The 12932-nt window shown below is 39.5% G+C and overlaps 1 protein-coding gene across 4 annotated transcripts in view; it reads left to right on the plus strand.

Annotated features, from left to right (window-relative positions):
* rufy2 (RUN and FYVE domain containing 2) overlaps window positions 1-12932 on the plus strand; it is a 29728-nt gene that overhangs the window by 8491 nt on the left and 8305 nt on the right. For 3 of the 4 annotated variants that reach the window (XM_031314372.2, XM_031314373.2, XM_031314371.2), the window contains 12 exons: window positions 405-578; window positions 704-821; window positions 2215-2316; window positions 2814-2937; window positions 4728-4792; window positions 4897-4962; window positions 6241-6310; window positions 7353-7454; window positions 7647-7763; window positions 7863-7955; window positions 9421-9495; window positions 9594-9691. In XM_031314372.2, the coding sequence (XP_031170232.1) occupies window positions 405-578; window positions 704-821; window positions 2215-2316; window positions 2814-2937; window positions 4728-4792; window positions 4897-4962; window positions 6241-6310; window positions 7353-7454; window positions 7647-7763; window positions 7863-7955; window positions 9421-9495; window positions 9594-9691 (1204 nt within the window). Of the gene's footprint in view, window positions 1-404; window positions 579-703; window positions 822-2214; window positions 2317-2813; window positions 2938-4727; window positions 4793-4896; window positions 4963-6240; window positions 6311-7352; window positions 7455-7646; window positions 7764-7862; window positions 7956-9420; window positions 9496-9593; window positions 9692-11914; window positions 12079-12932 lie in introns of those variants that run through there. The other variant, XM_031314375.2, reaches the window with a different exon arrangement.

A 12932-nucleotide genomic window follows, 5' to 3' on the forward strand; every position in this document is an offset into this window, starting at 1 on the left:
CTGAGCAGTTCATTTGTATATGCATTCTATATGTAAATAAAGGAATAATGTATTGATGTTCTGTTAAATACTGTGTTTTTTATTATGCTGCAGTTGTATTGTCACTGTAAAACATTTGAATTGCAATTGTTTTACACTCTACAAATTAACCCACTGTACCCAAATTAAACTCCACATAGTATTCTTATGATGACCAAATGATTACACATCACTAATTTGAATAATGTTATCGAGTCAACATCAATTTCAGTCAACTTTTCTGTATAATAAAAAAAAAGTATATGTTTATACCATGTAGAGATAATGATCATTGGTAGACATTGTGTGACCATCCTTTAAATCCTGACGGGAGTATTTTAAGCATATTTTAAGTTAAGTGTTTGTGTGTGGCTTTTGTCCTGCAGCTGTGCGAGACCCCATGGCCATGGAGCGAGCCAACCTGCTGAACATGGCCAAGCTGAGTATTAAAGGGCTGATCGAGTCGGCTCTGAGCTTCGGACGAACTCTGGACTCTGACTACCCACCCCTCCAGCAGTTCTTTGTTGTCATGGAGCACTGCCTTAAACATGGCCTCAGAGGTAAGAGGAACCTCCCAACTTATTTAAATGCAATGCGCAATTGTGTTTATGTTTGCCTCCCACATAAAATACATCATTCTTAGATTTTCATAGTGTTTCATAATCTCTTTCTCTCTTGTGTACAGTGAAGAAGTCCTTTCTGGGCTTTAACAAGTCTCTGTGGGGTCCTCTGGAGCTGGTGGAGAAACTGTGTCCTGAAGCAGCAGAGATCTCCGCCTCTGTACGAGACCTGCCTGGACTTAAGTAAGGAGTACATTTATGTATGCACACCTGTGCTCACGTACAACTTAACCTAACATCATGCTGGAGGAACATGAGCCACAACACAACAACACACTTATGGCGCTTTTCCATTACATGGTACCTGCTCGACTCACTTCGACTCTACTCGCCTCGACTTGACGCACTGTGCGTCCGTTTTCCATTGCCGATTTTAGTACCGCCTCAGCATGGCTGGTCGTCATAGCGGCGCCGGAGTAAACTGCCGTGACCTAATGCGACACACACACAAAACGTCGAAGGTGTGTTGTTGCCACAGCCAGAAGACACATTTTGTTTCAAATGAAGCTGGATGCAGCAAAAAAACCCCAGCTGGCTAAACTATTTAAAAATGGCGGGTTTGTTCAGGACACCCCCCTCTGTCGCTTTCACGTCACCTTTTGGTATCGGCTCAGCTCGCTTGGAACCTCGACTGAGGTGGTACTAAAAAAAGTACCTGTTAGCAGGTACCAGGTACTTTTTTTCGTAATGGAAAACCTAAAAAGTAGAGTAGAGTAGAGGCAAGTCGAGCAGGTACCATGTAATGGAAAAACGCCATTAACGTATACCAGGAACAATAGAATGTGACGTGAGCCAGAGCAGGGAAATACCTCTCCCTGCTGCCTCACTTCTCCCTATTTGTCTATGTCTTTATTATTCTTTTGTCTAGACACATTTTCCAAATTAAGTCAGACTCAGAGTTAAAACTGAGTTTGAAGTAGTCATTATACTGTCAGTTTTTGCCAATAGATCAGCAATGGTGCAGTAGTATATTTGCTGCCAGTGTCTGGCTTATTGTGTAATCAGCATTTTTGTTTGTTTTCTCATTCATGCACATGATTTCCATGTCTTGCTTTTCTTTGTTATTCAGTTATCAGTCACTACATACCAGAGCTTCTAGCCTAAAATCAAGTAATATTCAGATCTCATCGGATCCAGCAAAATGGGGAACAGTTGTGTTGTTTTAGATGGAGAACAGAGTGTGTTTCCTTTCGTGGTGCTGAGTCAGACCAACGGAGATGTAGCAGAGCAGCGTGTTTTGCAACACCAACTAGGACAGTGCAAACTTTTTTTTCTCTAGAATAATGTTACGCATTAAAAACACAGTTTTAGTCAGTGAGATTACACAGACGCAAAATCAAACATGGTTGTCTAGTCAGATTGAAGTCTTGAAAAGAGGGAACAGTTAATTAGATGAGCCCATGTTAAATATAAACTGCAATAAACACATCACATAAAAGAACCTAATTAGATCCAAACAATAAAACAAGATGAAGCCAAATATCAATATAACAATGTCCAGCACCACTGGCCTTAGATCTTCAAAACTATAATCTAAGTGGTGTGTGTATGTGGTGTGTGGTGTGTGTTTTTCCAGGACTCCATTAGGCAGGGCCAGAGCTTGGTTGCGTCTGGCTCTCATGCAGAAACGGCTGGCCGACTACCTACGACTCCTCATCACCAGAAAAGACCTGCTCAGGTACACACACATATAGCAACAGGTACATTTAATTTTAAATAACTAATATAACTACGAACACTAAATCCAAACAATTCTTGATTTAGGGCGATTTTCTAGATATTTATTATTAACAAAAAAAAATTCAGATAACGAAATATGTTTTTTATAAAAAAAAAATTAATTTTTATATATATATATATATATATATATATATATATATATATATATTTATTAAAAAATTAATTTATAATACTAATAATATTTAAATTAATAAATAATATTCAGCAATTAATGAGATTCCTGTGCACAAATCCAGCAGTTAACATTGCTCTTAATTCCCTGAAAATAATTTGAATAAAAAATTACAGCTTGCCTTGTACTTACACCAAAGGTATTTCACATCCACAGTAATAACACTACAAAGCTAAAATGTTACAAAAAATAAAGCCCCTCCCTTTTTTCTTTTAACAGATCTCCCTTAAGTGTTTGAGAATCTCTTGTATCTTCCTCCACAGTGATTTCTATGAGAATTCAGCCCTGATGCTGGAGGAGGAGGGAGCCGTGATAGTGGGCCTGCTGGTGGGCCTGAATGTCATCGATGCCAACCTGTGTGTCAAAGGCGAGGACCTGGACTCTCAGGTAACCACTGCTCTGCGACAGTAGCCCCTTTCACACAGCCTGTTCAAGCCCGGATTTGTTGCACCGTTATTCCGCCTCTCTGTTTTGTATAAAAGGTACGAACACGGAATGGGGGACAGAGTTATTCCGCTGTTAGGTTGGCAGCTGAGGTAGAGCTGAGTCAACGTCTGTGTAAAAGGGACAGCCGGCATGTTGGAACACACACACACACAGATTTTACGCAATATTGCTGTAAACAAGATCCGCCGTTATGCCGGTTTTGCTATTTTCACACTGAACCAAAGAATGGCGGCATAATTCCACCTGACCCAATTGTGTGATTTTAGATAGCATTCTGCAACACACACACACACACACACACACACACACTAGACGTCGTCTGTGTTGTGTTACAGGATATGCCACTTTTGCATCCGGAATTGCAGAATGCTATCTAAAATCACACAATTGGGTCAGGTGGAATTATGCCGCCATTCTTTGGTTCAGTGTGAAAATAGCAAAACCGGCATAACGGCGGATCTTGTTTACAGCAATATTGCGTAAAATCTGCGTTAAAGAGCCTAATATTTAGACCATTTGACTGAAAAAAACACATTTGCACCAGACATTGAGTTGTCTAGTGTGGGTATAAAAAACATCTGGTGACCTGCCTCAGCCTGCATTACAGCCGGTGTACAGCTGGTATGCGTTCTACTCTCCTTTCTGTTCTCTCTATAATCTGATCTAATTTTCTGCTTGCAGCATAATAAGCAGAAAATAAATGTATGTCTTATGTCAACAAAAAATAAGACAAGAAATGTTTTGTCACGTTATCTTGGTATCAGGCAGATGGAGAGCAGACGCTGTGGTGTCATGTTTCTACTCCGTGAGTGGTGACTTTGTCCTGAGTGCAAACACCTTTTCTCACTAATGCATACACCCTGTTCAGACTGTGTTCACACCTGACTGAACTTGGCCGAGATACTTGTAACATGAAGTGATCTGGAATGGTTTGATGTTGTTTTAGATCCTGTGTGTTTTCTGATCCCAAAGTGACACAGAGTACCACACACAGATTGTACATTTAATGGCAGTTGTAAATGAGGTCTGATTCCATTCCTGAAGCCAAGATGATAAAATTCATTCAAGATAAAAACATATTTGGTTTCTACTTTCAAAGGCTGCAACTAACGATTATTTTCATTATTGATTCATCAATAATTAGGCGATTATTTTTTCAGTCATTAGACTATACAATGTCAACAAATAGTGAAGCAATCAGTTTAGCAAAGATATCAGTTTACAATTATAACATAAAACAAAGCACAGCACGAAATCCTCACATTTGAGAGGCTGGAACCAAATTATTTTTTTCATTACTTTTGCTTAATTTTTATTTATTTTTTTAAACAATATCGGTTATCAAAATAGTTGCTGATTATTTATTTTTCTGTCAACTGACTAAGTGTTTAAACTACTATGTTCCAGCTCTGCTGCTTTTTAATGGTGTATTGACACTTGAAGGTTTCTTTAGACTGTAACTTAATGGTGGACTGTGGTAATTTCTTCTATTAGTAAATGCATTGGATATTAACTGCATACTATCACTTTTACACTAAGCATTTTATTTGTCTTGTGTGAGTTTTAATTAAACACATAATTGTAAACATCCTTAATTCTTGTGGATGTTCTGGTGGCTTGCAACTACTTAAGGCATGACTCATCTCATCAAATCTGTGTCTGTGCAATCATTTCTTTTCAGAATAGGCTTCCTTTTGAGTGATGCTAGTTTATTTATTGTCTTATTTGAGGTTGGGGTGATCGACTTCTCCATGTACTTGAAGAATGACATTGATGATTACAGGAGTGAAGAGAGGTATGATCTTTTATTGTCTCTCCACTGTATTTAATACGCTGGGTCTCTTAGGCCCCCCAAATGTGATGCAGAGCTCTGTTTTATATCTGTTTCCGGTGCAACAGGAATAGCCAGATAGCATCCATCTTGGATCAGAAGAACTACGTCGAGGAACTGAACCGACAACTCAAGTAAGACAAATACAAGAATAAAGAATAGTGTTTTATTGGAAACAGTGACTTTCACAGAATTCCTGGAGATGATGGTTTTATGAACTTCAAGGAAGTTCAAGGAAATTCTGTGTATTTTTTGTACCTGAACAGTGGCTGATTGAGACAGGCAGTCATTCTACCTGATTTCTAGCTCACAATTTTGTTTTACATCTGTTGATTGTCTGATGTTTGAGCATTGTTATAATACATGAATCAAAGGCAGAAGACAGATTGCACGTTCAAATAGATCCAGCATTCAGTCCGTTTCAGTTTGAAGCAGTCTGGTTGTTTCAGAAGTGCAACTCTGTCCATCTGTTCCTACAGACAGACTCATTAAAGCACAAACTGTCAGTCACGCTTCCTCTTTCAGTTTTTTCTTTTTCTTACAAACCCAGTATCTCATCTAAATTTAGATGGATTGATCTGCTGTCTTAAATGGAATTATAGTTTTGCAGCTGTTAACATACCTGCAAACTCAGAAGGGCTGAAAAAGGTGACACATCTCTATTTAAGTGGCACCTAAATAAGGCACCGAAATCCGCGTTGCTATTCGGTCCGGTAGATAACGGTCGTTAAGGCACCGGTGCCGTATTAGCACCGGGTCTCGGACCCAAATAAAAACTCTTCGGATCTACACGATTCACGTGGATGACATTTTCCCATTCAAAACGGCGATTTTCGCCAAAAAGCGACTAGTTTACAGGTATATGTTAAAGGTGCACTATGAGTTCCTGCATGGTTTCAGCGCAATTTCATTTTTGTCTCAAATCATACAGCCTGTGCCTCTGACCGGGCTTTTTCACAGTGTGTTCAGGGGGCAGGCAGCTAGCGGATCAAGGAGAGATGCCTACGATTTGAGACAAAAATGAAATTGCGCTGAAACCATGCAGGAACTCATAGTGCACCTTTTAAAGAGCTAATTATAGGGCTATTAAAGGTCAAATTCAAGTCTGTGATGAGACACTTCAGTCCTCTAAACCTGTGAATGCCATTAAACCTAAAAACATGACAGCTCTCACAGGTCACAGTTGTTCTCCATTGTGCTGTATCTAATCAAAATAAGGAAAACCTCTGTTTAAGTTACACATTTTACCACATCAGTTCTGAATTGTAACACAGCTACTACAATCCCATTCTGATAGCCTGAGAAAATGTTGGCATGATGAAATCAGTGATACTCAAAATGAACATTAGTTGAAATCAGTGATACTCAAAATGAACATTAGTTGATTATACTTTCTGTGTTTGTATCTCTAGCTCCACAGTTCATGGTCTTCAGGGCAGAGTGGACTCTCTAGAGAAGTCCAACTCTAAACTCATAGAGGAGGTGAGACCCACACTCAAAATATCTGTGTATTGGATTTAAACTAAAGGTGAAAGTCAGCACTTTAACCTGCACGTCTCTACATCATGACTGGATCTACCGGCTTTGTCTGTTACATGTTAAGTAATCTTAGGGCGTTTTCACACCGACAGCCTTTAGTTCGGTTGAATCGAACTAGAGTTCGTTTGCCCCGCTGGTGCGGTTCGTTTAGGCAGGTGAGAACGTGGCAATCAAATTCTGGTGCGCACCAAAAGCGGACCAAACAAGTGTACCGAGACCTGCTTGAAGAGGTGGTCTCGGTACACTTTCAATCGGACTCTGGAGCGGTTCGTGTTCGGTTGTGGTGAGAACGTGATCCGTACTCGAACCGCACCAACTATATGTACTCCGCAAGTCTGAGCTAATGTCTTCTGTAGTCAGGTGTGTTTAGCGATCTGCGATGCAGCAGAGCATCAAACTGTAGCAGCTTGCAGTGTTTCTATCACAGAAATAGACTGCAGTTAAGCTTGCCGTCCGTCACTCGTATCTCCGTGGTCAAACCAGCTGCCGCTAAAATTGGAGACAGACGCCGGCAGAGCGAAGTCTCGGTGACCAGAGCAGATGTAGTAACGTCTCTTGCGAAACAATGTGATAATTTTAATGAAATGAGCTGGTTTGACCACTAGACCAGAACGCAGGACCTTCTTCCTGTATATACTTTCTTGCTCCCGCCCCCAGACATATCCGACCAATAAGAGGGCTGGACGTTCTTGGCTGATTTGTAATGACGCATTTTGGTACGATTGGATTTTTCCCGGTGTGAAACCAAACCAAACCAAAGCAAACCAAACCGACCGAGGGCAAATTGCTCCAAGTTTACTAACTCACCAACTGATTCGGACCAAAGCAGACAAACTGTGTGAAAACGCCCTAAGAATCTGATATGATAATTTAGCCTAATAGGTTTAGATGAAATCACATCGTCAGTGTAAGCAATATTGTTAAACTGTTCTTGGTGACCAACTGAATTATTCGGTGTCTTACATGTCCACGTTTGTGTGTGCAGTTAGCCATAGCCAAGAACAACATCATCAAACTACAGGAAGAAAACCAGCAGCTGAGGAGTGAAAACAGCCTTATTCTGATGAAGACACAACAACATTTAGAGGTACACAGTCACACATGCACAAACCCAAAAATATATTGCTGTCTTAAAACACAAGGAAACATTGATTTGGTTTTCGCTTTAGCCAAAACTGTAGATCTAGCCCTAAATGTTCCAACAATTATTACCAGTTCTGACTCCAAATTTTTGCATGATATGGCTGACATGTTCATCCCATTGATGTTATTTATTTAGGTAACCCAAGGTGATGCGTCAGTGGAGAGAGATACATACAAACAGTCACGTCAGGGTTTGGATGAGATGTACAGCGAGGCTCAAAGGCAACTGAAGGAGGAGTGTCAGCTCAGACAGGTCAGACTCTGACTGCTTGTGTGTGTGTATACAATCTGTAAAATATACTAGCTAACAGCATAATAACAGATTATATACATGTATGTGGTTTACGTTAAGGATGTGGAAACTGAGCTGTTAGTCCAGGTGTCGATGAAACAGGAAATGGAGATGGCCATGAAACTTCTGGAAAAAGATATTCATGAAAAACAGGTAAGCACTCTGTCTTCCTTTTTGCGCACTGATTTATTTACAAAATATCTCGAGCTGAAAGTAGAACAAATGTACACAGAAGAAAAGACTTTAAAATAAAAGACATTTAATTGTATTCAATATTATCCAGAATGACTTACAATGAATACACAAATGCAGATAGAAAAATCACAAGACGAGAAGATTAAACAATGTACAAAGAGACATGGATTAACGTATGACTTGCATATAATGGGATTTGTCAATGGTGAGATTTAATCAATGCAAACACCAGAAAATGATATAAAAAAGTTCAATCAGTAATATTTGAGATATATATCAGACTCAAATAGTAAAACAATGATCCGAAGAACGACGTGGTTTGCTCTTCAGACATAATTTTATCACAATGAGATAGAGAGCACATGATAGAGGCACAAACTAAAAATCTAGCACCAGACTGTAATTGCTCACATGGAGCAGTAACATCTTGCCAGCTCCTGTACCCGTTTCTCTCTGGCAGCCCTGCCAGCGTCGGGCCTTTCACCACCAACATGTGAACTCTGCTACATAAACACCACCAGCTGACATTTGTAACCAAGCTGTGACATACAGTAGCTGCCATGGCAGCAGCATCATCACCACAGCTTTGTAAGGAGGCTGCTGGGATCATTAAAAACAACATGAGGTGAATCTGCTGTCAGACTGGAGAGTATGGTCAGCACCATCATTGTCGCAACAAGACCATGGGGCCATGTGACATGGGAATATTTGTATCATGCATCGTGACATACTGTACAGTTTGCCCTAAATATATTTACACATGAATATGATAGGGGTGGGAATCACCAGAGGCCTCACGATACGATATCATCACATACTTATGTCATGATACGATACTATTGCGATTTTAAACATATTGCAATATTCTGCGATATATTGCAATTTATTACCTTTTTCCCAATTTCAAATTATGTCCCCAAAAGGAAACTTTGTCAACATCTGTTTTATCTAAAAAGATACATTTCTCTGTTTGTTCGTCTCGTTTACATTTTATTGCTGCAAAATGGGATTGTCAAGCAGACAAACTGACCAACACATATATAATAATAGACCGATACTTGGCCTCTGTGTATCGATATAGTATTTCCACGGAAAATATTGCGATACTATGCTGTATCGATTCTTTCCCCCACCCCTAGAATATGACTAAGCTCCAAAAATGTCCAGTAATTTTTTTACTATGTATGTATGTAGTATTGAGTTTAATTTTGTACAGACCCCCAGTGAATAAATCATTTGAGAGGATGAATAGATACACACATAAAAAACATGACTGAATGAAAGGATGAATGAAAATGTAATGAAAGAAGAGCATGCTAAATTACAGTGGAACTGCTGCAGGAAACTAGAAACAGTCATATGACAGCGTGACCAGGACAGTCAACACAGGATCCGAACACAAGTCTTTGTTTTTCATTAACAGGACACACTGATCGGACTGAGACATCAACTGGATGAAGTCAAAGTTATCAATGTAGAGATGTACCAGAAGATGCAGGTACAAACACGCACATCCTCACCTGGTTGTACTTGTTCTCTAATCATACACAGCACACATACTGTAATTATTACTTATGACTCATTCTCATTTGTTAGTCATCTGATGAGGAGATGAAGAAGAAGAACGACGTGATCACTCGTCTGGAGGAGAAGACCAATCAGATCACTGCCACCATGAAGCAGCTGGAGCAAAGGTAAGCTACGCTGCCTGTAAAGGAGCACGCACTAATCAAAACAGGAAAATGACTTTGTCCCATGTGTCGCCTCAGTCCCTCCTTCAATCTTCTCTGCTGTTCTGTTAAAACCTTTGAACTACAGTCTTTCTTTGCTTTACCAAAACATCCATAATCCTACTTTAGCAAAGTAAGTTTGACGTCCCTGAGACCCTTTTAACAGCTTTGACTCTTAACATTGAACTAAAATAAAATAAGGAATCACAAACAAAGAACTAGTTCCCAGTCCACAGTTGCCAAACGTAATTTTTCTAGACCAGATAATGATGTCGTTTTTATTGATTACTAAAAAGCTCATAGCATAGTTATTAATAGTTCTGCATGGTGTAGTTTGAAGCTATGTGGAAGAGAACTGGGGGAAAACATGGGAAAAATTGAGTCTGCTTCCTCATCACTGTTTCGGGGTTTCTCGTAGGCAGTTGGTTAGGAGGTTGTAATCCTTGTCTCCTCCAAACTGGCTTATTTCTCTTCTGTGTGTCCTGCAAACAAAATGTTCCACAGTACAAAACCTTATAAAAGGAAGTGATATGATCAGGGTTTTACCTGACATTACGTGATTACCTATGTGATGGGATTGATAAGTCTTTGTCATCGGTTGAGCTGAGTCCCACTTTTGTGATGTAATTGGTTACTAGATGGCAGTCTTAACAACCATCAAATACATGGTCTTTGTTATGTGAAGTAGCTCCATTTTCTCTTTGCCCTGAAGATGTATACGGTTTTATTTATTAGGTGTACTGTATTAATTCATTTTTATGTTAGTGAAGGCGGCCCACAACCTTTTCATGAAATGGCAAATGGATACATTAAAAAGTGTTTGCATGTTAAATTTATTCAGCATAAACACACTGTCAAAAGTTGAATTAAAATAGCACATTGCTATTGTCCAGTGAATGTCAAACATTTTGGGAAACAAGAAACATGTCATGTTTTAAGTGTGATTTTTGCATTATCCAAGTTTTGTTCTTCGTACAAAAGTTGCTTAAATTTGCGATACAAAGCTTTTACATGCCCTAGAGATTCAATTTTATTTAATTTTACTAAAAATTACCAAAAAATAAGCTTGAAGTCGCTGTACCAATGCAGGGTTTCAGGGCACCTGAAATAAAGACAACCTCCACTTACATCAAAACATCATACACATTTAACATGTCTATGAAATGAAACATTAACCTTCAGGAGAAAAGAGCAGAATTACAATTTCATACAGCAAATGCCATACTGTGTATTGAATGCTATTGTTTAGGCCATCACCTGCTAACTTAACTGATTACAAGATGAGATACGTCAGGATTTGCCAAACTATTTCCTTAGGGAAACCCTGCAGTCCTCTTGGTCTCCAGTGCACCACATTGTATAATGCTCCTTAATTCCATATTAGTCATCATGAGACCTGCTGGTTCATTGGTGCCTTATGATCCCTCCTCACCTCATTGTCTACCAGGCAACACAGTCCATCCCTCCCCTCCCCTTTCCCATTGGTTTAAATCTGTTCCATCCTATTTGTGATTTGTTGTGAATGTTTTTTGCTGCTCTAAAGGTGTATGGGCAGTATGCTGGAAGGACACAGACCCCAGTTACATTTGTTATTTTCAGTGGGAGTTTTGTGTTGTTGTAGGTGGAAATCGAATGAAAAAGTTAAGATAGATAAACCTCCCCCTCAGAATTTAACATGGTGTCTACCTAAGAGACATCAGGCTTACGTCGCTCATGTCGATAGTATACTTCTGTGCACACTGCACCCAAAACACTACACTTTTTGTCTGATCTAGTTACTGTATATTCATCTATCCGTCCACATTACCTTTCCGTATTTCTCCTTCCCACCTTTTTTCATTACTCATTAGCTTACTGTGGAGGTAAATATATCAAGACTGAAGAAATCTGATGACAGTGGCAGTCTGAAATCAGATGTCTGTGTTTTAATGCCTTTTATTTACTCTTACTGCTGTGCTTGTGATGTTAAAAGTCACTTAAAGTGTTTATTGTAACCGGGGCCACTGAATGCCACAGAATACTGATGTATTGACATCCTTTCTTCCTTCCTTTCTTACTTTATTCCCTCCTTTCCTCCCTTCTGTTCGTCTCTTTTAACCATCCATCCAATCATCCGTCCATGCGTTTTGCTCCCTTGAAACCATGTTTCATTGTTTTTCTTGATTTTATCCCTGTGCCTCTGTGCAGTGATAAGGATCTGCTAAGTCAGACCAGAACGCTTGCTATGTCATTTGTTAAGTGTGCCAGCACAGACACAGAGCACCAGTACAAGCTAGTCAAGGACATTTCCTTCTGAGGACAAACATGCACATGCACCACACATGCAGACACACAATTGCTTATGACTGAATGAATAAACAGATTTAACTTGTGTTTTTTTGCACACAATATTCAGATGGTTTAAAGGCCTGATAGCAGCCACAGAATCAGGTGGAACTGGAATTCCTGGTTTGGTCCTTTAGTTACTGAAACCTCATCGTCGGCTGGGATTCATAGAGGCCAATGCAACACGTTTGGTGATCTTTAGTTAAATCCTCCTCAGACAACTTTGCTGGGTTTGTGCTGAACGGGTTTCCTCTGAATGTCCTGGTCAGATAACTGTCTGAATATTACATCAGTTATACTTTGAATTAATCATACACTACTTTATCTATTCACTCACATGCTCAGGCATGTACACACTCACACATACAAATGCTACACATTCTCCGTCTCCAGTAGTCAGTTTATATGCAGTAACACTGACAGTAAGACAGTTGACTCTGAGATGTAATCATAGGGTCGTCGTTGTTGTTGTTGTTGTTGTTGTTGTTGTTGTTCACGTCGAGTTAGAATGAGTATAGTGGACATTCCCGCTCGTATCACAACTACTTTTTTCTGGCAACGCCTAGAGCCACCGATTAGCGTTATTAATCATTTCTTTGGACCCCTCCCTTGATCATGAGAAAATGGATACACCCTCGCCACAAAATCTAGTAATATTTGATTAATCTAATTAATTTTGCCATTAATAACTAAAATTCAATTCAATTCAATTCAATTTTATTTATAGTATCAAATCATAACAAGAGATATCTCGAGACACTTTACAGATAGAGTAGGTCTAGACCAAACTCTGTACTTTACGAAGCCCCAACTATTACAGTGGTTGCCTCAAGAGCAAGCATTAGCAGTAGCTATAGCGACAGTGGCGAGGAAAAACTCC

This window comes from Sander lucioperca, chromosome 3 (genome assembly GCF_008315115.2).
Source record: "Sander lucioperca isolate FBNREF2018 chromosome 3, SLUC_FBN_1.2, whole genome shotgun sequence".
Lineage (NCBI taxonomy): Eukaryota > Metazoa > Chordata > Actinopteri > Perciformes > Percidae > Sander > Sander lucioperca.